The sequence below is a fragment of the Sparus aurata genome, chromosome 22 (genome assembly GCF_900880675.1).
Source record: "Sparus aurata chromosome 22, fSpaAur1.1, whole genome shotgun sequence".
Lineage (NCBI taxonomy): Eukaryota > Metazoa > Chordata > Actinopteri > Spariformes > Sparidae > Sparus > Sparus aurata.
The window spans coordinates 22142712-22170493 of record NC_044208.1 but is presented as its reverse complement, the minus strand read 5'-3'; the positions used below and the strand labels follow the sequence as shown (position 1 = coordinate 22170493).

The window sequence follows — 27782 nt, the reverse complement described above, 5'->3', positions numbered from 1 at the left end:
ATGATGTAAGCTAGTACATGAAAGTGTTCCCTACCTGGAAGTTTCTGTAAACAAACTTGCTATAAGCACGGCATATATAGAATGTTGTATTTGGGCTCAGTACAAAGAATGACAAGATGGTTTTCCCGATCAAAAGTTTATTGCTCTTGTCTTGACAGGAAATGCAAATCTCTCTTCTCTTCTCTACTGTTCCATGTTTTTCTGGTACTTTCGATGATGACAAACAGGACAAAAAATCAGTAAGCCAAACTTGCCCACAGGAAATGTAAAAAGGTTTCATTAACAATCAAAAGCAGATTTACCTGGTTTAAAGAACATGCCTATATAAGCTAATTTTAGTGTAAAAGTGGTATTTTTTTCTTATGTAACATAGATAATGATTTACAAGAAGAAATTATTATTTACTTTTAGAATAACAAAAACATTTATCTGTAAAGCATGTTTTCAATTAGACTTCCCCTCTACGCTGATGACATACAGTAAACCACGCATTCCCGAATTAAGTACCTAAATTTGTTCCTCATCAACCTAAAACCTATTGGGTCTTACCATTTCTAAAATGACATCCAAGCAAACTTTTGAAATGTAAACTGTAATCTCTTTATTCTACAGAAGAGAAAAGCTGTCAACATACGAAGGAATTACAACTCAAGCAAGTGTTTAGATATGTTATCCAAGATGCTCAATATGAAGGGAATTCACATTCATCCAAAATGACACTCCACACTTAGAGATAACAATAAGATTCATAAGTAGAATTTGGGCCAAATAGTTTCTGAGTGCAAAACCCTTGCTGTAAATACAAATCCCAGGTTTCTGTAATAGTTTTGTCAGATGAGCTTACTAGCTGATGGCAGCTACACAGAGCTGCAAACATCTTATTTGACTGACTTTAGTAAAACTCACAGGATATCGATTGTTGCTGCCATTGCTCTACATGAGCAGTCACAGTTTTAGAGTTGGAAGTACTCATTTTGTTTATTTATTTATTTATTTGTAAGGCATCATGTACAACCATTGATGTACTGCACCAGAGATTGCTTCATGGTGCAGCAACATGAAAAACCCAAACCGTCAGTTAAGGAACATGACAATGCATTGATAGCGTCTCTCATTGAATCAGATTCAAGCAGCTGCTAACGAGCTAGCAAACATCAGTGAACTACTAATAAATAATTGTGTATTATTATATTGAGTTGTAGAAGTAAATAAATGTCTGTGCGTGTGTGCCTTACATAGTACCTGAATTTAATTTCTGTTCCAACAGATGTCAGTGTTGCTCATCACGCCAATTTTTTTCACATTGTTTCTATTAACTGCAGCTTAATGAGTTTCTTTTACAGATGAATAATTCCTTTACTAATACTTCCATTCAAAGAAGCTTTTTCCTGGTATGACTACATTTAGTGGGTATAAATATTTGTCCCACAAGCAATGCAAAAATGAGATACAAGTTAAACTAGAACATTTCAAAAGCCAGCTTGATGAGGTAAATGAGTTATGCTTGCGGTCAGAATTAATGTGACTTGCTCTTCTTCTTGTACAAAGCCATTTCCAACTGTCCACCAGATGTCCTCAGAAGTTTCCTACTTTCCACATCATGTGGGCTGTGGATGTGAATGTGGAATTAGAGGGGTTTTCACTTTCATAAAATAAAGGCTCTGAAAGGATACAAGTGCCATTTAATGAGTTTGAAATTTTACAATGTTGCAATAGTTATGTTCCACAAAGTAGGTTTGAGTGTCATGAGTAACTACATAAATATTATGCAGATTACAAAGTATAGTTCTGGATAGTAAACTATATTTGTAATTCAAACTGTGCCTCTGATCCCAGCAAGGTCCTCACTACCAAAAATCGCATTCCATGGTACAGATTTACCAAAATATAAAGTGTGTCTGATATTCAAAATTAATGTAGAGTACCTGTCAGATAGCTTTTCTTCAATTGTTGTCAAAGATTTAGTGTATATCAGGTTAATGCTTTACACACAAACTGAGTTATGGGAATTCACTCACTAACTGTTTCATCCCGTCTTATTAGGAGACGAATACCAACCTAGTGTATGTGTGTTGGTTTAGCTTAGCAAAACAGCTGGAAACAAGATAAACCATTGGCCTTTTAAAGACATTAAATATGCAAGTTTCTCTTGTCATCCATCATGTCATCCATGTTGTTGCCTGATTGCTGATGGCAGTAGATGCACCCAGTCTTCCACTTCATCCTGCTCCTCCTCCTCCTTTTCCTCCTCCTCCTCTTCCTCCTGAAGACTGGGAAATATAACAGAAGTTCAGAGTGACATTTATGAAAACTAAAACACCTTGGACCAATTATAATGATCATAATCAGTAATAAACACATGCAAAAAATGGCTTAAATGTCAGAAATTAAATGGGACTGAATAACAAAAACAAACATGAAAACAAAATTAAGAAATATTTGTTTGCCACTACATGTCCACAGCTCCTTTTGCAGTGACATATTATCAAATACTTAACTGTGTAGTGTGAGTGTTTATTTTTTGGCTTTTTTTACACTAAAAGAAAAGCAAAATGGAATATTCTCAAAGCAGTGAAAGTGCAACAAGCCTCCAGGAAAGCCTCTTGTATGACTGTCATCAAAAGACATTCCCTTTTTTTCTTTACCAGGCTAGTAAATGGCCATTACTATGCCATTTTCCACCTGTCCACCTGATGTCCTCAGATTTTTCCTACTTTCCACATCTCCTGGATGTTCCACACATGTACACATCTCTTCCCACTTCCCGCACCTGCTCTGCCATTGCCTCGCCTTGTCGTCTTGCCTCCTCACCTGCATCTTGCTTCCTTGTCAGCTCTACAGATAATTAAATGTGCAGTGCATTCAATTTGGTTGCATCTAGCGGTGAGCTTGAGGTTACTACTCTCATCATCATCATCATCATCATCATTATGAAAAAATAAAAGGTCACAGTTGGATAATGACACACCTTACCAAAATCATGCTCATTCTTTTCCTCAAGCTTGACGTCAAAGGGGAAAATGACCTATGTAGAAATAGCCATAAAAATGCCTTTTTGTCACTTTTTGAGGCCTTAATTCTTACCTCAACCTAGCTAATTATGAATAATGGATATTGAGCTTCACTCTATTCTATGCAACTGCAGTTTCAAATTATTTAGTTTTTATTAAAGTGCACTGATCAACTTTTTTGGTGTTCTTGTTTGCATGTTTTGTAATATTTCAATATACATCCAAATCCAGTTTTAGTAAATGAGGAAGTGTTCCCAGTTTTAAGTGGTGCAGGCTCTCTCTACAGGAAATATTCATTCATTCCGCAAGCATACAGGCAATCAAACACATATATTGATTCCATGTCTTCAATAGGGTTTCACTTATTTTATTTAATTAATACGTCCGGTTAATGCATAACCGATAGAGGGCGCTGAAAACCACTAAGGCAGCTGTATCCCAGGAGGTAAACCGGGTCAAGTAATCAGAAGCTTGCTGGTTTGATTCCCCGGTTCCCCCGGAGTGCCCTTGATAAACTATATTGAACTGGAAAAGTTATATAGAAATGCAAGTCTATTTATGAATATTTTACTCCAGCAACCTAATTAATTTGGTCTTATTCATTGCATTTGCATTTCATACAAGTTACAACAGGGTTAACAAAAGACTCTTAAAGTTGAGCAGTGGTGGACAGTAATGGAATAAATTTACTTGAGTACTGTACTTAAGTACATATCCAAAGGATTTGTACTTTACTTGAGTATTAGATTTCTGTGGTACTTATTACTCTTACTTGAATACATTTCCAAGACAAATATTTTTACTTTTACTCGAGTTAATTTTTAGGAAGGCTAAAAAGTACTTGTTACTTTCAGGTCTGCTCTTTTTTTTTTTTTTTTCTAAAATACCATTTGACACAAGCTGTGTTTGTCAAAGAAGGAAACCTATCACAGTGCACGCTCTCCACTGGGATCTACGTAAAAGCGGAAATACGTCATCCCTCCCCATAAGGATACCACCAAAGTAGCCACGCTCTCGTCTGTGTTTTTCAACACAAAACCGCGACAATGGCTGCATCATGTAGTTTTTTGTAAAGCAGTGATTCTCAACCAGTGGTCCGGGGACAACATTGGTCTTTGAGGGGGTTCCAGTTCCCAACTTAGCTAAATGATAGAGAGTTAGTTGGACGGTGCAGGTTCTTTTGGTTACAGTTTTAATGATTGTTAATAAACATCTGCATCTGCAACATCTGCCGTCCTCCTGTGATCCCATTCATTTTATTTGTTTGTATAGGTGTTTCTGCAGGCTTTATATAACATTGTGGTTCTAAAAGCAAGCACATCAGTGCAGGTGGTTTCAAAGAATTCTCAGAAACAAGAGTTAAAAGGTCCTTAAATTCATTTAGAAAAAATTATAGTAATTCATTGATGTGAAAAATAAGAAATTTACTCTTACTCTTACTCTTACTTTTACTTAAAGTAAATTTAAAAGCATGTACTTTTGGATACTTAAGTACCTTTAAAAGCAAGTACTTTTTTACTCTTACTCGAGTAACATGTCGACTGAGCTACTTTTACTTGTAACAGAGTAAATTTTGACCAGTAGTATTTGTACTCTTACTCAAGTACTGGGGTCGAGTACTCTGTCCATCTCTGAAGTTGAGTGCTCAAAGAATACATTGTATACAGGTAATCAGGGTAACTGGTAACAGATGATAGTATCATGATTATCTCTAAATGTAAAATGAAGTTGTTAATGAAGAGTTCAATTATTAATTTGAGGTCATATTGTTGCCATACTTGAACTTTGCTTACTAGCTTGTCTAACTGTCACCAGTTTGTCAATTAACTTGTTTCTGATAACAAACACAATCTTTGTGGGGATTGTGCAGCCTAAATTGTTATTCAAAAGTAAAAGTTTAAATTAGAATGAAACTTATTCACTTTTTGGCTAAGAGTCAGTGTTCTGTCTGTATTTTAATAATGAAGCTGTAGCTAGGTCACGGTTAACTTGGTAAACAGAGGGAGAACAGCTATCCTGGCTGTTTCTGAAGTATATTCTTCAATTTAATCTTCAACTTAATCTTGCAAGAATGTGAATGAGCAGACTTTCTAAAATGTCTAACTATTCCTTTAAGTCACAGTCAACTTAATGTTCACAGTGATATTTCATGTTGGGAACAGAGCTTAGAACTGATCATTAGTTCAGCAATTGTTAGCAGTGTGAGATAGAATTGAAATACCTGTGCTCCAGCTAGTCTGTCTCCATCAGGATCTCGTCGTCAGTTGGAGCCACATTGCTACATGGAGAACAAAGCATCTGCCTTTAGTAAGTCATTCATAAACAAATGAACAGTGAACAGTAAAAACTAATACCACACTGTGAATACTTTTTGACAAGTTTTTTTTTTTTTACCTCATTGTGTCTGAATACTCCCACTCCATGGCCTCTTCTTCATTTTGAGCATGTAAGGGTCTCACAGAACTGCATCAGAGACAAGCAAGGTATAACATAAACTGGTAAGAAAACAGATATTGATTTAAAATGTTACTAAAGTAAAAATGTCTATGCATTGTGTATGCAAAGTGTAATGCACCTGACAATAAGACAAGATTAACCTTTGAGGGTCTTGGCCAGAAGGAGTCCACCCATTGGCACCCTGACCATGTAAGGAGCAAAAACACATGATGAAAGATACATAAATATGTTATGTTACATTATTTAAGAGCATATTTGGTTTGTGACTTTCTGGTATCAAACTCACCCTGAACTGAATGGTACGGATGATCTGAGCAGTAAAATCCCAAGACTCAATAGAAACCTGCAGCATGAATTCAAGAACATGTAGTCCAAAAAAGCAACTTTTGTCAGTGGTGGAATACGTATTCAGATCATGTACTTACTTTACAGCAAATGTAAAAATGCCTCAAAATTATTAGGGTAACATGATAGGTGTAAACCTTGAAAATGTGTCGTCATTGACGACAACAACCAGAAATTCATTTTCCACACACATAAAATTGCAAAATCATCAAAAACTTTTTAAGAAAAAAAAAATGTATGATGTACTTCCCATATGATGATACCAAACCGTACATTTTTTAACAACAGATTGCTTAAATGGACATCGGCTAAGTCAACAATGCTAACAATGCTAACAATGCTAATGTTTCAAACAACGAACAGCTTCTCTAATCAATTAACAAAGTGAATCCACCTCCAAATACAAAATGTAACTTCCCAAACTGTTGTACTTGTACATACTACACCAAACACTTGTACGATAATCTTACTGTCAGCCTAAAATCGTTGCAAAACCTTACATGGTCCCTTATTTCGGCGAGCTCCATTCTTCTGCAAGCTCGAAGCAATGGCGACCAAACTGGGAATATACGTCACATCTGGCGAATCATGTGACATGACTAGATGCACAAAAAACGTCCCTGGACCCATACCCTCAGTCCAACAGGAAGTTGGCTGTTTTGATTTTCGCCGCAATTTTGAACCATTTCCATACCTCGTACTTTAACGAACTGCTCCTACAGATTTAACACCACACACTTCCCATTCAGTCAGTACCATCCTCAGACCTTGAAGATGAAAAGTTATCAAAATCTTACGCATACGCTATACCTGTGGGCGTGTTGGTGCGGCCCATTTCAATGCTTCGCGACAAAGCAGGAAGTCCTCATAACTTCAACATACAATTTCCCATCCCGACTTTTTTTATTACACCAGGCAGAATCTCATATGATTTATCCTCTTACATACTATACATTACTTATCAAAGTAGGATTCATTTCTAAAAAAAGAAAAATGCCCTGCGTGTGTATGTTGTTCTTTTGTTTGTTTTTTGTTTGTTTTTTACTCTTCTTTGTTTTTCTTATTCTCATATTTCTGTATATAATAAAATTTGAATAAAAATAATTGTAATTTTTTTTTTTATTTGAAAATAACACTCACTGAAAATTATATAAAAGATACCAAAACTACCATCTTTAGCTCTCACATCTCCAAATAAGTAATGATGTAGTAAACGTTTCCGAGTAGACTTTCCCTATATGCTGATGACATATGATTCAACAAGATCCTTGAATAAGTACATAACATTCTTCTTCATCACCTATAAACCTTAGAAAAATAAAACTTACTTCTTCTCTAGAGCACAGAACATGGGTCCTTTCCTTTCATCGTATTGTTAAAAGTTAGTCCTCTGCCTGAGCTAACAAAAACAGATAATTTATATCCATCCTCATTTGATGGAGTTGAGATGCCTATGAGAGTATCTTGTGAATAATACCATCTTAGTTTTTTCACAGCTCAAGAAGAGCCATTCTCCTTGCCTGTTAAGACAGAATGAAAATGAGGTCTGACTTCTGTGTTTTCCCCTTTTGCAAATTTGACTGCTTCCGTTCTCAGAATTCACTTTGCATTGCGAGGAAATGATATGAGGCAGTGCTACCCACAACCTTGTTATAAACGTCAAACCTTCATCACTACCAGAGAACTCGTTCTTAATCAGCAGAACACATTGAGGCACGTCAGTCACATCCTGTTGTTCAGCTGTCAACATTTAAATGAGTCTCTACAACTGAAAGTGCTGGAATATGTTATACAAATCCCCACATAATATTGAGGACATTGATCCACAATGACATTTCAAACCAACAAATAAGAGCAGACAGCCCTGAACATTATTCATAATCATCCAAGTACAAGTTAAGGTCAAATATATACACAACACCCCCAGATTTTATCCCCCACATGAACAGATGACTTAACATACAGTTAAGATCTGTAGCACTCAGCATCTCAGTAGCACTTTGCCCAAATAGTCAGTTAGAGCAAAGTTTGCCAGTTATAATCATAGGCTCAATTACATAGGATTTTTCAGGGCACATTACTTAGTAGTATTACGGAAGAGAAAGTATTTTTATAATGTCTGCCTGTCACTGAAGCCTCTAGTGGAAGAATAGTTGTAAATGAAAGTAAATGCAAGACAGGAAGTTACAGCTCTCACAAATACTGTTAAGTAAAAATATTAAAAGCTTTTCTTTAATTACAATTTATTTTATACTATTATTATTTCAATTGCTAATCTTTGAATTCTTTTATTTGATTTGTGAGGGTACCTAGCACAGCATTAAACATAAATGCCACCATGTTTTGTACTGTTACAGTGTTAGCTTAATGGTGCAGGATTAATAAAATGTGAAATGTGTGCAGAATGTAAGCTTTATTTAAACATTAAATTGCCACACATCATGCTAGAAGTCTGATTTTTTTTGTCATATGTAGTGAGGAGGAAATAAAGAAAAGGAAATAGATCATAATTTGAATTGGAATTACCGCCTTTATTCACACTCTAGTGCTGCTTAAGTGCAACCTTTTTGTTCAGCATATAAATGTGTATTAGTTCTTTTAATAACCTCAACTCACTCATATCAGTATGTGTAGTAGTATTACGGAAGAGAAAGTATTTTTATAATGTCTGCCTGTCACTGAAGCCTCTAGTGGAAGAATAGTTGTAAATGAAAGTAAATGCAAGACAGGAAGTTACAGCTCTCACAAATACTGTTAAGTAAAAATATTAAAAGCTTTTCTTTAATTACAATTTATTTTATACTATTATTATTTCAATTGCTAATCTTTGAATTCTTTTATTTGATTTGTGAGGGTACCTAGCACAGCATTAAACATAAATGCCACCATGTTTTGTACTGTTACAGTGTTAGCTTAATGGTGCAGGATTAATAAAATGTGAAATGTGTGCAGAATGTAAGCTTTATTTAAACATTAAATTGCCACACATCATGCTAGAAGTCTGATTTTTTTTTGTCATATGTAGTGAGGAGGAAATAAAGAAAAGGAAATAGATCATAATTTGAATTGGAATTACCGCCTTTATTCACACTCTAGTGCTGCTTAAGTGCAACCTTTTTGTTCAGCATATAAATGTGTATTAGTTCTTTTAATAACCTCAACTCACTCATATCAGTATGTGCTGTACATACATTAGTACCTGAACTTCAACTTGTGTTCCAGCAGATGTCAGTAATGCTTGTCAAGACAATAATTTCACGTTGTTGAGTCTATTTTACAAATTAATTAACAATCAATAATTCAGGTGAGGTTGAGGTTGAGGTTTTTGTAAGTTTGTAGTTATTAATTTTTACCACATTTTCATATTTGCCAACCAAGCATCTGTTGATTAAGTGATTTTTTTTTTTTCATACTGACAATGCAAAAACATTTTAATCCATAACTCCTCTGTCCACATGGATACCAAAATTGCAAAAAAAGAAAACATTAAAATGTACAGCTAGTACATGAGTGTTCCCTACCGCGAAGTTTCTGTAAAAAAACTTGCTTTATGCACAGCATATATAGAATGTTGTATTTGTGCTCAGTATAAAGAATGACAAGATCATTTTCATGATCAAAAGTTTATTGCTCTTGTCTTGACAGGAAATGCAAATCTCTGTTCTCTCCACATCTCCTCAGACAGATGGTTAGATGAGGATCCTCTGGCCCCTTTCAATAACAGATAACATCACGGTCAATAGAAACCAACAGCCAAAAGAAGTACTGAGCACAGCCAAGGATGACAAAAAGACAGATTTATCTTTTATAAATTGTGTTATAAACCCAAAATAACTGAAACCACAAATTGATGCCACTGTAGACTTAAAGCATTTAAGTGTCCAGCCTCCTTTATCCTAAAGCCTCAGCTCTCCTTCTCATTGACTTTTTATGTACAATGAAATCACTCATAGAGTTCGGTTAATAATTTGGGGCATTCTCTTCCGAGTGCAACTCACTGTGGCAAACCACAATAAAACAGAAAAAGTCAATACAGCGCACACCAGGATACATCTGAACTATTGTATTAACAGTTACATTTAAACAAGGAGTGAATTATGCATTTTGTATGTTGCTTCATCTGATTCGCTCTTTGCTGCACTGTCTTTTCGTGTCTACAGGTGACATATGTAGGTAAAGTTTAGCCACTTAACCCCTCCTGGCACACGCCCTTGTCATCCCCTCCCTTATCAATGAGGCATAGTTATGATTTGCAGATTTTTTGTAATGTATAAGTAATGTATCATTGTAGCCTTTTTTCTCCTAGTATCTTTTCAACTTTTTCTACTACTATTCTGATTTAAACATTTTTTGGATCTCATTATCTTATGCAACATGCTAATGTAAGTTGATAGTTTTGTACGGTGGAACTGTCATTATGCCGACAATTAATTGCCGATCAGCACTTAATTTGAAGAAACACTGGTTAGCAATCAAGGGAGTGATGTGATAAAGCTTAATACGAAAGGTGTAGTTTGCTAATTGTTGTTTATAATGTAATTTTGACAAAAAATCAGGTCCATTGTGTCCTGGTGTGTGCTGGACTATTATTTTATCTTAATAATCTGAGGCATTATGTTCCTAATATAGTTTCCATAATAGAACTTTCTTTGTAGCTTGCTGTTCGTTAATTAATTAGTTAACACGTTTCTGAAAAGAAAACACAAGCTTTGTGTGGATTGTGTAGCCTAAATTGTTGCTTTACAAGACATTTTGGGAAAAAAGCTTCACTTTTGTGCCAAAACTCACTATCTTGTCTGTCCTCTACGCCTCAGGTCTCGCTGCCCAGCCATGTCTCTGTAGTGACAGCTAGTGTTTGTGTAGGTGTGAGTGTGTGTGTCTGTGTGTCAGTGTGTGTGCGTATGTGTGAGTGTATGTATGAGTGTGTATATATTTGTGTATGTCTCTGTGCATGACTGTGGGGGTTGGGTTCTTTTCATTTTCTTCTCCTGATTTTATTTGATGTTTCTCTTTTTCTGCTGTCTGTACATTTCTGTAAGGCACTTTGTGATACTTTTCTGTATGAAAAGTGCCATATAAATAAAGGTTGATTTGATTTGATTTGATTTGATTTGTATGTTAAACATGAAGCTGTAGCCAGGAGTTAACTACTTTATTTAAGCATAAAAACGGAAAGCATGGGGGGAAACAGCAAGCTTGGCTGCGTCTGAAGTAAATAAACTTACCAGCATGTGAAACCTTAACATTACACTGTGTTATATGACTTGTTAGATGAGTTTAGCAGCTGGTTGCCATCATATTTAACAGGCAGTTAAAAGTAAAAAATATTTTTTTCTATAAGGTCACAGTCGACTAAGTGGTCATTCTATGTGGGGAAATAGAGAGTTTAGACATGATAATGTTCATGACTAATTGTTCATCAACTGAAATATCTATGCAGTGTGAGGGTTTTTTCTTACCCTGTCTAGTCTGTGTCCATCAGGATCTCATCCTCGGTGGTGGAGTTCGACGGTGGCACATTGCTGCATGGACAATGTCTGCTATTAATAAGTCATTTATACACAAATAAGTAGTGGTGTTCAGATGTTTTACTAATTAACAATAGCACACGGTGAAAGCCCTGCAATCCAAACCTTATCAAGTAAAAGTACAGAAATATTTTGAGCTAAATTTACTTCAAAGCAGAATTAGCTGGACTTGTTGGTTATGGTTTGTAAACACAACATTCATAGATGGCCCCCTCTAAAGCAGCTCAATCGCTCCTCTTGGATGGATTTTTACAATAATTTATTTATTTATAATCATTGATCTTCTATGATTTGTTTCACTGTTAATCTGTTGACTGTTAAAATTGCTCTGCCACAGTGTGACTAGATGCACACTATGCACACAATTACACACACACACACACACACACACACACACTGTAATTACAAAAATGGGATTCTTAATTCTGGTGAAATTACACACTCAAAGTGTTACATCAAAATGATGGTTGGGCAGCTCTTTAAAACCTAATGGCAACTCTGAGGGAACACAGCCCTGTTTTGCGCCCTCTGGTGCACGGAGCAGTAAATCACTCTGTTATGATGGTAGAGGGCTTTGGTGTCAATCACTGTCTTTCATTGCTAGTGGGCCCAACCCTATTTTGGAGTTAAATAGATTAGAATCTAGTCATTTTTACCTCAGCTGTGAAGACTCCCACACCATGTCACTATCGTCCCAACTGGGAGATTGGAATGGTCTACAGAGTCAAGCAAAGTAAAACATTACCAAGTAATAAAACATAACAGTTACTGACTGAAAATGTTATTAAAGTGAAATGTTCAAATAATGTGTGTGCACCAGGTATATTAACCTGAAAGGGTCTTTGCAGTCACCAGAGGCAGACTCATCATGGGTAACCTGGCCATGTAAGGAGCAATAACATAATGAAAGACTTTTCACAGTTATCTTGCATTTCTTAAAAACATATATTTGTGCTTAATGGACTGGGAGCCAGGTCCAGCCCTCAGGATGTTTTCAGCTACTTTTTTTTCACTATTATTTCCTGCCCATAACGTAGGCCATAACAAGTTAATAATAATCAGCAAACCCCACACAGGGCCATTTGTTCTCCCCAAACTACTTTTTGGGAAACAATACTGGCAAAAATGATGCAAATGTAGTTTTAAGGTACTAGAATTGCAGTTGTCAAATAAGTATGAAATTTGGCAAGAAGTATTTAGAAATAAAGGGGAAAGTAGCAATACAAGTCTGGGCTTGCTGCCATTCTGCCAACTCTCACGACATTCCCTAAAAAATGAAAACAGTCACTGCCCACTTGACAAATTCTCGTAAAAAAGGATTATTTTCCAGCACTTTAAGGTGATTATGAAGTTAATTATCCCAAGTTAATAAGCTTCAACTTGAGCCCAAGATGACCTTTTAATCTTGAAAAATACACTTGCTGTGGCTATCACTATACCTAAAATCGGAGAAAACTGAAATTTCATTGTTGGTATGTTTTAGGTGTATTATGTGTAAGAATAGTCAACAGCGATTTAACAATGATTAGATTAATTCATAAACTGATACTCAACAATATTTAGCGTGATTTTAGCTAATTTCTTGGAGCCATAGACTTGGGGTCAGAAGTCCTCGTCTTAAAGATTGTTCATGATCTATAGTGATTCTCATTTGCTATGTTAAACTCAGATAATGAAAAATGATGTACACGATCGTCTTACAAAGTGACATGCACTTATAATTGCTATTGATATATTGAAATAAAAATGTTTTAGCTTGCTAGCAAAATTAACTAGCTGTTATGCTTACTACTTTGCTAGCTGGATTACATTTAGCATACAATGTGTGTGCATGTGTATGCATGCACACTCATTGTGTAAGGTGTGTTGGGATTTGCTGTGCTTTATGATATTTCAGATTGACTACACTGGATGAGGTATACTTTGCCAGTTAAGGAATTATTTTAAAGGTAAGCTTAGTCTTTATTCACTTCTGATTTCAGGGTTAGGGTTAGGGTTAGCATTGCGACACAGTTTGTGTTAAAAGCTTGTTTTTCACATCATGGATTGCAATGAATCCACTCAATGGATCACCCCTAGAAAAGCACAATTACTGTCCTGTTGCAGCCATGCAAAATGCAGTTTTCCAGGGGTTACTGGGGCGGTGGTCGATCTTTATCATCTTGTTGTCTCTTTGGCATCTTGATTGGTTTTAATACTGCAGCAATGCAAGCATTTGAAAATCAGTATATTCATCTATATTTTATTATTGTATAAATAAATGACCCGAGTTTGTGATGCTCATCATCAACATGTGATGGTGCAAGGTATAGGCTAACACGAAGTTATAGTGAAAAAAGGGTAGCAGAAAACACCCTGGCTGAGTGCTGCTCCAAGCTCCCGGCCCATAAAACTTGCTGGTAAAACACTTACCTCAAGTGAAAGGATAAGTTCATTGCCAACGCTGATCCCATCAGTTTCTACAGATATCTGCAATTTTATTTAAAAAAAATTGCATTGTCATATATTTACCATAGTACTAAACCAAACCTTTCCAGTGTAACAAGGAAGTGATGATCGTACATTTTTCTAAGCTAGCTCTTTCTAGCTAGCTAACCAAGCTAATGTCGACAGCCCTTTAGTCCAATTAGTAAACATGAATTTTCCCTGCTGCTGAAGAAGTTGAATCAGAAACTTCACTTTTTTTACCTTATCGTCACCTCTTGCAATTGTTTAATATTGTTGAGCAAAGTTTTCTTACTTTCAAATGAAACTTCATGTTGTTTGCTGGAGGATTTGTGGGTGTTGGTCAAGTTTTTCTGTTACGTATCACATACGTCATTCATTATGTAGTGCTCCTTTCAAAATACTTAATATCTAGAACATATCACATATATAAATGTTTTTTTTTAACATAGTCTAAAGCCAAGTCAGTAATGGGTATGTTTATTATCATTCATTTTGGGTAATTATAAAGGGCCCTAACATAATTCGTTACCATCAACCGAGCACACTGCTCGAAGGATACTTATAACCATTTCATATTGGCAAAAAAACCCACTTATTCCCACAGACATCTTGTGTTTTTGTGCAAATGGGAAGGTATATTATTGGGATTTACTCCAGGTCAGTTAACCCTGCAATAGTCACAGGTATTTAGCGCCTCTGGTTCGGCTTGACTGTGATGTGAGCACAACATCCGGATGGACACAATATACTTTTTCAGCAGAATGCTATGACTTGTGTTGAAATTAGTGCCATTGGCTTCTTAATATCTTTAGATCTGTCTCAGTGTCAAGTCAGCGCTGAGTTTTAAATAGAGACTGAAGTTAAAGTACAAAGTAACCATTCTTAGAAACTTCAATGTGGTCTGAGTCTAGTCAGCCTCCTGATCAGTACTGCACATGTGCAGCTCATCAGAGAGCATAAAGAAGTGAGATGTCTCAATCCTCAACAACTTTGTTAAAACATTTTTAAAATGTGTTTAATTCATTATCAGCTCCTGAAAAAACATGTTAAACTTTTTTGTGCTTAATTCAGAATATTATAAAGACTTTTAAAAACAAGTTTTCTGGATGTAGTCTGCTGAAGTATACGATCTATTGCTTTCAACTTTTCGGTGTTTTTCTGATAATTTCATGATGACAAACAGGACACACAATGGGAAAAAAATCAAAAAGCCAAACTTGCCCACAGGTAGTGTAAAAGGAGTTCATTCACAATTGTGTGCAGATTTACCTGTGTTTAATAAACATGCCTGTACAAGCTAATTTTTGCATAGAAGTGGTATTATAGTTTTTATAGTTTTTTCTTAAGTAGCACAGATAATGATTTAAAAAAGAAATCATTATTTACTTTTAAAATAATGAAAACTTTTATCTGTAAAGCACGTTTTCAATTTGACTTTCCCTCTATGCTGATGACATACAATACAACACTGATTACTGAATGAAGTACATAAAATTGTTCCTTATCAACACAAAAACCTAAAGAAAAACTTTACCTATTTTCTTGAGCACAGAATGTGGGTTCCGGACTTTTCCTCTCTTCATGTTGGTAAACATTTGTTCTCCATCTCAGCTGAGAAAAAAAGATAAATAACATCCATTGTTGTTGGTGTAGCAGAGATGCCTAATAGAAGTCTGCTAGAGTTAACTTCTGACTTATATTTTGGCAAGGACGTGGCAATTTCTTGACCTGTGAACTCTCCAGGTGACATGAGACAATGATTTTTGTGCTTTCACTTTTCTTTGTCACAGAAGAGAGGGTTTGGAAAGTACGTGAGGCATGTCAAACCGAAAAAACCTAATTGTGGAGAGGACGTGCTTCAGACTTCAGGTTGACGTGCTCTATTCACAGTCACCTAATGACAATGTTGTTTCTGCCTCGGCTACTTACAATAGACTGTTGTTTTTGCCACAGTCACAAGCGGTCTCCCTTCCAGAAGACATGAACAAACATTCTGCCTTTTCAAGTTGATGAAGAAACAGACCACTGTTGTCATCTTCCTGCTATATATGACTATATGACTCATTATTGTATGTCTATGTTGAAACAATTTATCTTGGAGCCCTGCTGGGTTGTCATGTTGGAGAGTCTCCTGCAACTGAGGGACTCAAATTCACAGGGCTGCAGTGCATGAAAAATGCAAAGGGATCAGTATGTCTGATTTCTTTGTTTCAAATGTAGATTTGATTATAGCTTTCACACAAGGACACAGTCAACTGAAACCCATTCAGGATGTTTGAATGACATTAAAAACATTTTTTTAATTCATCACAATACTAACTTCTCATTTTTGTTAGAAAGTAAACTAATGTCACTAATAAAATGTTAATGGAGCTTAAGTTTAGGATGTATAAGAAAAGTCTCTCCATTTACAAGCCCATAAACTGTCTCTTCCAGCATGTTGTGGGCTCTCTGTGGCCCTTTATTAAAGAATAATGATCATGGTGAGTTTTATTGAAACCTTGCTGCAAGACTTATCCAAAAATCATTCTTCGTATTCATCTAAACTAGTGCATTAAACTCTGCTGTTTCAGCTGCACAATCGCAACCTGTGGTTTTACTCACCCACATCCTGGGAGGTTAAGTCAGAGTCAAAAGTTCACTTAGATGTCATTTGTAAAACACCACAGAGTTCAGCAATGTCTCCTGTTACACTCTATCAGGGCTTCACCTAATGATTTTTTTTATCAATTAATCTAACGATTATTTTTTCGATTAGTCGACTAATCTAACTATTAATTTATTGATTATTCTAAGAATTATTTGTTTCCTACTCAATTCATACAACAATGAATTTACCCAAAATAAATGCCAAACACTTCTCTCATTAATATTTCAATGCTTTATTCAATCATTTTCAATAACAAAAATTATAACAAACATAGTGCAGTCTTAATGTCACTGGCCAGTGCTGCTCCAAGAGGCGGCTCATCATGTAATAAGAGCTATTCCATCTGACAGATACATCTTGGATCAGCTTATGCTCAGGTGTGCCCCATTGCTTTTGTTTTTCTTCGAGCTTGCTGCTGGCCAGCTCACCCTTCCTGAAATGCTCAACTAGGCTCCTTGCAGCCCCTAGTGCCTTGTTTATGTTGGGATCCTTTTTCAGAGAATGGTTGACCACAAGCTGAAGTGTATGGCCAGCACATCGGTGTGAAGCCACTCCATGCTTCTCTTTCAGGATCCTGAGAGCTGCCACCACATTTGTAGCATTGTCATGGACAACAGCTAGTATATCACTGAGAGAGAAACCAAACTTCTTTGCTGCCTTTTCCACCCAGCCAGCGATATTTTCTGTTGTGTGGCGCTCCTCAAGTGGCATCGTAGTCATGTTGTATGAAGTCAGCCCCCAGTCCTCATCAATTAAATGGCAGGTGATTCCTAAGTATGCCTCTGTAGCCGTGCTTGTCCAAGCATCCGTTGTTAATGTGATTTTTAATTTTGCATTTCTTAGTTTGGCTTTCACCTCCTCAAAGGTGGTCTCATATTTTTTCTAGATCAGATCTGTAAAGTAGCGCCTGGAGGGAAGTGTGTATCCTGGATCAAATGTGTTGATCATGTCACGGAAACCTTGACCCTCCACAATAGCAAGGGGTCTCATGTCTTTGATGATCATATGCAAGATGCTGTCAGACAGCTCAGCAGCCATCTGGGGTGTGCATGAGCTTGGATTTTTCTTATGAAAAAAATCCTCCACACTGCTTTGTTTCTTCCTGAAAGACACACAAAGCACGTAAGTATAATGATAATTAAAAAAATCCAGTTTCCACATTGATGCTGTGTTTGTTATTGAATACGTCACTTAAACTGTACAAAGGTTATGACAAGGACTTATTTTATTTCTGAATTTATATCCAGTTAAGTTAATCAATGGCAAATGTGTATTTGCATCAGTGGGGCAAGACAAATAAATAAATAAATATATATAAGTTAAGATAAATAAATAATACAAATAAATTAAACTATTTACAACAGTATGTGATGCTGTTTTCTCACTCACACATACTGTTCAAATAAGCCGAAATATAGATGGCCGAAACACAGCGTAAGATGATGGAATGTTTAACGTTACGTTACTTTAACGTTACGTTGACTATAACAGAAGTAACTTTAAATGGGACTTACGGTGCTGTTTGGTTGCCGCCTTGAGAGAGGTTATCACTCCGGGATCCTTAACTCTTCAGATGCTCCTGCATCGCTGTTGTGCTGCCGTGATACGCCATCTTGGCCTTGCACAGCGTGCAAAACACTACATTGCTAGACTTCTGTCTTAAGTGTTCCCAAACTTTAGATGAACGCGCACAGGCTTTTTTTGTGTCCGCTTGTCCTGTATTCAACATGTTTTTGGGGGTCGCCATCTTGAAAGATGATGACGCATCAACGCAAGTTATGCACGTCGACATAATTATGTAGTCGTGGACGTCAGCCGTCTTACTGTTCAGCTTTTCAGCCTTTTCAGCTTTTTCAAATATTCATCTTTCTTAATTTTCAGGTTTTTCAAATATTCAGCTTTTCAGCCTTTTCTGCTTTTGCCTTTTGCAGCAAACAGACTAACAATTATTTCTGCAGTAGCACACAATAACATCAATGGAGTATTGTAGTGTAAAGTGTAAGTGATGAATCCTGTCCTTGTGGATATTTGGATACATTTCATGGATGGTATTAAGTGTACTCACTTCAGACATACAGTGAACATAAACAGATTAATAATGATGTGATTAAATACGCTGTGAGGGGACCTTCCACATGTTTTAAGATAGATTAGTAGTTTGGTTCTCAGGATGCAGATGTTGGTCTGCCAATTGTTTGTTCCACCACTTTGGTCCACACTGAGATATCTCAACAAAGTGCTTGGATTGTCAGTAAACTCTGTACAGGCATTCATGCTCTCCAGTGGATTCATCTAAAACCAACCAGTGAAATATCTCAACATTTCTCAGTTAAAACATTGTACAGACATTGATGGTTCCCAGAGGATGCATTCTAATGACTGTAGTGATCCTCTTACCTCATCTCTAGCCATACGGGTTGGTATTTGTGATATCTGGTGTCTGTGATAACTTCATACAAAGCTAGAAGAAGCTGTACACAGAATAAGGTGTTTGATATACGTGTGTGATATAGGCTACCTCTGACTTATGCAAACAAATCTCTTAAAAATCTGATAAACACTTGAGATATTTTCATCACAGACTTGTGTCATGTGTGTAAGAACGTGGGCTCTGGGTTAGTGAGTTCTAATATACGATTTGACAGTCGGACCATGAAACTCTTTATTTTTTGTCATCTTCACTGTCTCCATCTGTACCATGCAGAGCAGAAGTCTGTTGAACCCTGGCACAATTTAAACATGAACACTGTCTCTGGGTGTCTATGTTCATTGCATGAATTAGAATTTTGGCTTTGATTTCAAATTTTTAGAACTTTGAGAACCCCCGTTGCCATGACGTTCGGAATGTTGGCACCATCGTGAACCTTTTAGTTGCCTGTGCTTCTGTAGAAACCTCATTTGCGCCCGACAAACTGAGCTATCAAGATCTTTTTGTCATTTCTGAGAAGAAGCCTTTAATTACTCGACATTCAGCGGATACCCTCTGGATACTCGATATTCAACGGATACCTTCTGGATTACTTGATAGTTAACGGATACCTTTTTGGATTTATCGCAATCTATCAAAGTCTCTCTGCTTGATAACCGAAACTCCGTTTTGGTTTTAAGTTGAGATTTTAAACTTTGAATTCGGCGACTATTCTTACTCCAACTTTGAAATAGTCACTGTGTTGCCATGGACAGACGTCCCAGTGAAAATAACCTGGTAAGATTTTCTTATTTGACCTGAAGAGACTTTTTTCAGCAGTGTGCCTCTCTAGTCCAGCATAATATTTAAGTAGAGTAATAATATGTTCTAAAAAATTTCTTAAATGTTTTCAGAGAATATGTTTGATTTTAATTAGTTGAGAGTGTCAACATGTTTTTCTGTGTGCGAACTGCTTCTGTCTTTCAGCCATTGCAAATGCAGTTTGTTGCTGCCGCTAACGGCCCGAACATGCCGGCTGCAGTACAGCTGAGGACCCATGAGCAGCCCCCTCACTCAGAACTGTACTCAGCCATCAATGAGATTAAGTTTCTGAAAGATCAGAACAAATCTCTGATGACTGAGAATAGTGAACTCAAGAAAGAGCTGACCAACAAGGACAAAGCTGTAGAAAGGGCCAAAACCGCCACCAATATGCTCAGTTACGCATCAAAGGAGTGGAGAATGAGATGTGAGGTCGTGGAGAAGGGCCTCACTGCCAACACATTCCAGCTGCAGGTAAGCTGCCGTAGATCATCAATTTATTCACAATAATCTCCTGTTGGATTCTAACAGCTGTTTTTGGAAAATAAAATGAAAATACTGTTTTTCTCTTTTCAGGAGCTCAACACCAAACTACAAGAGCAGAAGCAGGTGTTGACTGGCAGGCAGGTGGAGGTGTGCCGTCTCCAAGAGGAACTTCGGGAAAAAACCTTCCTCCTCGAAATGGAAATACAAAAACATCAGGCTACAACCAAAGCCCACACAGAGACCCTGCAGCAGCTGTCTCGCAAAGAAACCCAGCTCAACAGGATTGAAGGACAATTGAAGAGCCGGTGTGACGCTCTGGAAGAGAGCCATGTCTCCAACTCCACCCAGCTGCAGGTAAGCTGCCTCATATCATCAGTTTACTTCACAATAATCTCCTGTTGGATTCTAACAGCTTGTGTTGGACTGCTTCAGAATCAGGTCTTTTATGTTAAGTAAAAAAATTACTTATTAGTTACTTACTAGTTTTTCTTTTTTCAGGAGCTCAATGCCAAACTACAAGAGCAGGAGCAGGTGTTGACCAGCAGGCAGGTGGAGGTGAGACACCTCAAAGAGAAACTGAACCACAATGAACACGTCCTCATGACAGCCGTCATGAAAAGGAGGTGCAACACGAAAGACCATGTGGATACCCAGGACCAGCCGGCTCAGACAGAGCAAGAGCTCAAGAGCAGCTGGTGTGATGCTCTGGAAGAGAGCCGTGTCGCCAACTCCACTCAGCTGCAGGTAAGCTGCCTCAGATCATCACTTTACTTCACAAAAATCTCCTGTTGGATTCTAACAGCTTGTGTTGGACTGCTTCAGAATCAGGTCTTTTATGTAAAGTAAAAAAATAGAATACTGTTTTTCTCTTTTCAGGAGCTCAACATCAAACTACAAGAGCAGGAGCAGGTGTTGACCAGCAGGCAGGTGGAGGTTAGCCGTCTCCAAGAGGAGCTTCAGGAAAAAACTGGCCTCCTCGACAAGGAAATCGAAAAACATCGGACAAGAACCAAAGCCCACGTAGAGACCCTGCACCAGCTTTCTCTCAAAGAAACCGAGCTCAACAGGATTGAAGGACAGTGGAAGAGCCGGTGTGACGCTCTGGAAGAGAGCCATGTCTCCAAATCCACTCAGCTGCAGGTAAGCTGCCTCATATCATCAATTTACTTCACAATAATCTCCTGTAGGATTCTAACAGCTTGTGTTGAACTGCTTCAGAATCAGCTTTTTTAATGCAAAGTAAAATAAAAATACAGTTTTTCTCTTTTCAGGAGCTCAACATCAAACTACAAGAGCAGGAGCAGGTGTTGACCAGCAGGCAGGTGGAGGTTAGCCGTCTCCAAGAGGAGCTTCAGGAACAAACTGGCCTCCTCGACAGGGAAATTGAAAAACGTCGGACAAGAACCAAAGCCCACGTAGAGACCCTGTACCAGCTTTCTCTCAATGAAACCGAGCTCAACAGGATTGAAGGACAGTGGAAGAGCCGCTGTGACGCTCTGGAAGAGAGCCATGTCTCCAACTCCACCCAGCTGCAGGTAAGCTGCGTCAGATCATCAATTTATTTCACAATTATCTCCTGTTGGATTCTAACAGCTTGTGTTGGACTGCTTCAGAATCAGCTTTTTTATGTGCAGTAAAATAAAAATACTGTTTTTCTGTTTTCAGGAGCTCAACATCAAACTACAAGAGCAGGAGCAGGTGTTGACCAGCAGGCAGGTGGAGGTGAGCCGTCTCCAAGAGGAGCTTCAGGAACAAACTTGCCTCCTCAACAGGGAAATCGAAAAACATCGGACAAGAACCAAAGCCCACGTAGAAACCCTGCACCAGCTTTCTCTCAAAGAAACCGAGCTCAACAGGATTGAAGGACAGTGGAAGAGCCGGTTTGACGCTCTGGAAGAGAACCATGTCTCCAACTCCACTCAGCTACAGGTAAGCTGCCTCATATCGTCAATTTACTTCACAATAATCTCCTGTAGGATTCTAACAGCTTGTGTGAGACTGCTTTAGAATCAGCTTTTTTTATGTAAAGTAAATTAAAAAAACTTGTTTACTCTTTTCAGGAGCTCAACATCAAACTACAAGAGCAGGAGCAGGTGTTGACCAGCAGGCAGGTGGAGGTGAGCCATCTCCAAGAGGAGCTTCAGGAAAAAACTGGCCTCCTTGACAGGGAAATTGAAAAACATTGGATAAGAACCAAAGCCCACGTAGAGACCCTGCACCAGCTTTCTCTCAAAGAAACCGAGCTCAACAGGATTGAAGGACAGTGGAAGAGCCGGTGTGATGCTCTGGAAGAGAGCCATGTCTCCAAATCCACCCAGCTGCAGGTAAGCTGCCTCATATCATCAATTTATTTCACTATAATCTCCTGTAGGATTCTAACAGCTTGTGGTGGACTGCTTCAAAATCAGCTTTTTGTGTAAAGTAAAACAATATTTACTTTTCTTTTCTCTTTCCACAGGAAGTCACTAAACTTGCGGCCAAGGAGGAGGAGAAAAAGAAAGAGGAGGAGAAGATTGAGAGGAAAAGGGAGGAAGAAAGCACAAAGATGGACAATGACATGGAGGAGATTAAGGAGGAGGGTAAAAGTGGAGAGAGAGAAAGGAAACATACAAAGAGTCGTTGCAAAAGGAGAGCTAGAAGAAGGAATCACTGAAATGTTCAGTAGCGAGGAGGAATGGTTGGACTCCCCCCAAAATCATCCTATCCCGGCTTAGTCTTCCTTACCCTATACCCACAACCCTCCGAACCTAAACCCTCCACCCCACCCGCTACCGTCTTCCACTCCCCCTTTTTTATTCATTTGTTTATTCATTCATTTATTTTTATTAGTATTATAGCTAGTATTATTATTGGGTTTATTATTATTAGTTTTAGTATTAGTATTTCTATATTTATTATGTTTTATTAATGTTTTTATTATTATTATTATTCGTTTTAGTATTAGTATCATAAGTATCATTAGTATTATTTATAATTCTTATTCTTATTCTTATTATTCTTCTTATTATTAGTCTTATTATTAGTCTTATTATTATCATTAGTCTTATTGTTAGTCTTATTAGTATTATTATTATTAGTCTTATCATTATTATTCGTATTTTTATTATTATTATTATTTATTATTAGTTTTATTATTAGTTTTAGTATTAGTATCATAAGTATCATTAGTCTTATTATCATTTTTGTTAGTCTTATTATTAGTCTTATTATTATTAGTCTTATTATTATTATTTTAAATATTATTATTATTATTATTATTATTGTTGTTGTTGTTGTTATTATTATTAGTCTTATTATTATTAGCTGTATCATTAATTTAAAATGTATACATTTATTTAACAATAAAAAATATATAATGTTAAAAATAAATACTGAATTCTCTGTCTGTTCATTCACACTCACACACAGTGTAACAGCCAGTCTCAAGGCCCCTGTCTTATTTAAGAAGAATTTGAAAAGTTGTTACGGCACAAAACCGAGCACTGCAATACCTCTCAGGACTACACAGATGTGCACAGGCAGTACTAAAAGCCTAATACACAATCACAGTTGTGCAGTTGTGTGGTCTGTGCGGACCAGAAGCAAATCTGCAACACATGAGGGAAACAAAAATAATGAAACATTACCTGTAGACAAGTTGTGACATGCAATTATGAGGCTATCCAGTGTGCAGCCATTTTTAGAGACTGGTCACCTTCAGAGTTTAGGCACAGCCGGTTGCCACATACAGCTGATTTCTGATCAAATACTAATGTAGTTGAATCATTTGTCACTACTGAATGCATGTACTCTGTCAGTGTGTCATTGACACTTGATGATGAAGTCTATTCCAACTCACATAGTTCACAAGTCAGCCTCTCCGTTACTTTGAGCGTAGCAGGGGCCGCTGGTTGCATGTATTAAGTCTCTGCCGAAGGCTGCAAACTCCGCTGCGGAGAACTGGGGGCCATTGACGTGATAACTGTCTCTGGGATTCCATGACATGAAAAAAAGACTTTAACATTCCTGTCAGGTGGGCTGTGGAGGTGGAGGTAAGGTTAGCCACTTCAGTGTAGCGCGAGTAGTAGTCAATGACGATGAATAGTGACAGGAATGACGAGTCTTTCGCCTCTCATCAGTAGTCCGTCTGCAACCAGCAGGTCCTGGTGATACTGCCAGTACGGCTGCAGTTGAGGTGGAACAGCCTTTCTGGTTGGAGGCCAACCTGTTTGCATCATGTTTTTCAGTCTTTTGCAGATGTCACGTGTCCTGTTCTGCCCTGATCTGCACCAGCCTCTGCTCGGACGCTAGGAAGTGCTCCATGATCAGGTTGATGGACAAACACACATCCATTTCCAGATGCTTGTCCTTCCTTTTCTATCTGGACGTATCTGCGCTCCGTGTCCGTCATGCTGCGTGATATAAAGGCGAGTGGCCGCCATTCTCCAGACAGTTGCTTCTGAGACAGGCTGACCTCAGTCACTCGTTCTTGGCTTGCAGGCTTTAGCTGTTTACTGCTGTGTTGTCTAAAAGTACACATAATCATGAAGTTACCGCTATGCATTTGCCTTGAACTACAGTGTTATATTGACCGTTAGCACAAACATTTGAGAACGAGGAGCTGAGAACTGTACATTACATGATTCACCACTAAAAATCGTAACAGAAACACGACTGAATGAACGAACGAACAATATAAATGGTTCTTCCTGCCGAACTGACCGACGGGAACTGAATCTCGACATCGAACGATGAAGTCCACCTCTTGGGCTTGGCGTCCTCCTTCAGCTTAATTCTGCACTCCCCTCTCAAGCAGCCCAATCCTATGAAGATCTTGCAGTCTCTTTTTCCATGTTTCAGGATTTACAAACAGCTGCAAAATGTCCTCTCTTCTGACTTTTTCTGCATTCTGTGTCCCGTGCAGCACAGTTGTTCAGGGAGTGTGCTGGTCCTTTTCCACATTGTCCACAGCATTTATGTCCTTTCTGGAAATCCTTTTGTCCCTTTCCGTAGGTTGTCTTCCCTGCCTGGTACTCTCTGTGTGACTTTTTCTTGAATTTCAGTAAGTCCACATTTGCCTCTTTCTGGTCTGTAGTTTTTGTTTCTCTCACTATAGGTTGCTGTTTCTTAATTTCTTCATGTTGTCGTATTGTGGTAACTGCGTTTTCCAGTGTTAATTCACTGTCCATTTGTAGCTTTTCAAACAGGCTGTGATGCCTTATCCCTACTACTAACCTGTCTCTGATCATCTCATCCTGCAGAGGGCCATATTGACAGTTCTCCGCTAGTTTATAAACTGGAGAGATGAATGCTTCAGCTGATTCTCCTGGTTCTTGGCTTCTTTTATTGAAACGAGCCCTTTCATAGTTTACATTATATTTGCATATGAAGTATTTATCAAAGGCTTCCTTTACTGCCTTGAACTTCTTTAAATCTGCAGCACTTAAGCCTAGTGTGCCCAAAATATCATCAGCTTTTCATCAACAATCGATATCCTGTGAGCTTTGCTATAGTCACAGTTTTTGAGTTAGAAGTGCTAATTTTTTTAATGAATGAATGAATGAATGAATTTATTTGTAAGGCATCATGTACAACTATTGATGTACTGTACCAGAGATTGCGTCATGGTACAGCAAAATGAAAAACCCAAACCATGTCAGCTAAGGAACAGTACATTGCATTCTCTCACTGAATAAATGTCTAACATATTTTTCAGCCTACACACACACATACTGCCTGTGTGTTTTATACATAGTATAAACTGTGTGTGTGTGTCCAGGGATTTATAGGTGGGTTTTGGAGTTTTAGTCCTTTAAATGAAATTGACTCACTCATGTACGTGAGAATATGTACTGTATGTGCTTTACATATAGTACCTGAATTTAACTTCACATCCACCAGATGTCAGTGTTGCTCATCAGGCCAATGTTGTCACATTGTTTCTATTGACTGCAGCTTTGTGAGTCTGTTTTACAGATGAATAATTCCTTCAGTAATACTTACATTCAAAGAAGCTTTTCCTGGTTCCTCTTTTTTCTGAAATTCTGACTTAATTTTTATGAATGTGCACATGAGGAGTTTTTTGTTCTTCACAATTTCAACATTTCTGCAATGATACACTAAACATATGTTGGATAAGTGATTTTTTGTCTTTTAACAGACAAGCCAAAAAATATTTTGCTCTCCACTATTAGTGTGTTCAAATATTGTGTTATCATGTTTAAATTGACCCTTATTTCAGCTCATTAAAGCTTGCTGCAATGTTCCAGTCGAATCTACCTGTATTTCATTTTCATCTGGTTCCACGAACATGTGAACTAAAGTATATAATTGGAATGGACTGACAGTATTTTTAACCGTGACTGTCACAAACCTTCATACACACACAGAAACAGGGGCAGGATGCTGACATTAGGCTGATTTTGTTGTGAGCAGCATGACACACGCTAATCTGACAGCACTAATCAGGGATTACACAGTAAAGTGAGGTCAAAAGGTCTCAGATGAACACACACACATGCGCTGCACAATTATTAGTGGAAGTGTTGCATAACATTCATGAAGGTCATCTTCACAGATTACAGATAGGAAGAAAACAGCCGCACACAGATGACAGTTGTTATTGGAAGGTCGCTGGTTCGATTTCCCTGGTCTGCATGTTGAAGTGTCCTTGGGCAAGATACTGAACCCCAAACTGCTCCTGGTGTGCTGGTCAGCACCTTGCATGGCAGCCACCAGAATCAGTGTATGAATGTCTGTATGAATTACTGTAAGTTGCTTTGGACTGCTCAATGTAAATGTATATTGTATGATTTCTGAATCAGAGCCTGAGCTTCGCCCTCAGTATTAACCTGCTTCCCGAGATGATCTTTTGTTTTTATAACATGATGAAGAACACTATCATTTCACTAAACCTTGACCTTTTTTGTTTTGATTTGATTTAGGTCAACATCACAGTCACATGGCCTCAGTAGCTTTTCAGTCTGTACAGTGAACAATATCAAAATAAGAATGTAAAGGGTGAGTCCTTGAGAGGCAACTGCACCCCAACTTGCCCCTGATGAGCAGTTGGCACATGCATGACTACCTCTGCCATCAGTGTGTGAGTGGGTGAAGCGGACTGGAAAAGCACAATAGAAATGCAAGTCCATTTATAACCTAATATGTCCTGCAAAATATATTTGAATTTATCCACAATAATCTTATATATTATAGCTTACATATTGGTTTATTTTGTCCTCTATAAACATGTACTATTCCCATAAATGATTATATATGTTATAATGATTTGAGTAAGCATTCTCCAGCGTCCACTTACCCCTCACCATACACATACACATATTTACACACACATATATAAATATATATAAACATATATTTATTTACATATAAACCCACTTTGCTTTCTGTAAACAAAGTGGGTTTATGTACTTCTGCAAGCAAATAAACTAAACAGTATATGTTGTGCTCAGTGTGTTTGTGTTTTTGGCAATAAGCTCGACAAATCTGACAAGTTCATTCATGCGTTCATTCACTCAACATTTATTTCAATCTCTGAAAAATCATTGAGGGCAAGCTCCAAAGGAACAACTGACATAATCACAGTGCAGGTACAAAAAAAATGATTACAGATAAAAAGCAATATGACA

The 27782-nt window shown here is 37.6% G+C and overlaps 1 protein-coding gene and 2 long non-coding RNA genes across 12 annotated transcripts; 1 reads left to right on the top strand and 2 right to left on the bottom strand.

Moving 5' to 3' along the window:
- Positions 1–120: 120 nt before the first annotated feature.
- Positions 121–7358, bottom strand: LOC115573983 (uncharacterized). 6 transcript variants are annotated; one of them, XR_003982395.1, is made up of 7 exons: positions 7142–7358; positions 5755–5811; positions 5609–5649; positions 5406–5474; positions 5233–5289; positions 2974–3025; positions 121–2835 (listed from the first exon to the last, which is right to left on the bottom strand). It is a non-coding gene; the product is annotated as an uncharacterized LOC115573983 (long non-coding RNA). The 6 variants fall into 6 exon arrangements; XR_003982392.1 differs by having other exon boundaries at positions 121–3025; positions 7142–7356; XR_003982394.1 differs by lacking the exon at positions 2974–3025 and having other exon boundaries at positions 7142–7356.
- A 2010-nt stretch (positions 7359–9368) lies between these two features.
- Positions 9369–19130, bottom strand: LOC115573683 (uncharacterized). Of its 2 annotated transcripts, XR_003982325.1 has the most exons (7): positions 18837–19130; positions 15324–15400; positions 13754–13810; positions 12172–12218; positions 11998–12057; positions 11273–11335; positions 9369–9524 (listed from the first exon to the last, which is right to left on the bottom strand). It is a non-coding gene; the product is annotated as an uncharacterized LOC115573683 (long non-coding RNA). The 2 variants fall into 2 exon arrangements; XR_003982324.1 differs by lacking the exon at positions 18837–19130 and having other exon boundaries at positions 15324–15719.
- A 198-nt stretch (positions 19131–19328) lies between these two features.
- On the top strand, positions 19329–23012 carry LOC115573682 (golgin subfamily A member 6-like protein 1). Of its 4 annotated transcripts, none has more exons than XM_030404566.1 (9): positions 19330–19644; positions 19834–20142; positions 20245–20508; positions 20653–20898; positions 21031–21294; positions 21411–21689; positions 21820–22083; positions 22215–22478; positions 22613–23009. In XM_030404566.1, exons 1-9 carry the CDS (start codon positions 19615–19617, stop codon positions 22805–22807), a joined length of 2115 nt encoding a protein of 704 aa, XP_030260426.1. In that variant the 5' UTR covers positions 19330–19614; the 3' UTR covers positions 22808–23009. The 4 variants fall into 4 exon arrangements, with proteins under 4 accessions (XP_030260430.1, XP_030260429.1, XP_030260426.1 ...); XM_030404568.1 differs by having other exon boundaries at positions 21426–21689; positions 22613–23008; XM_030404570.1 differs by lacking the exon at positions 21820–22083 and having other exon boundaries at positions 19329–19644; positions 22613–23012.
- Positions 23013–27782: the final 4770 nt, after the last annotated feature.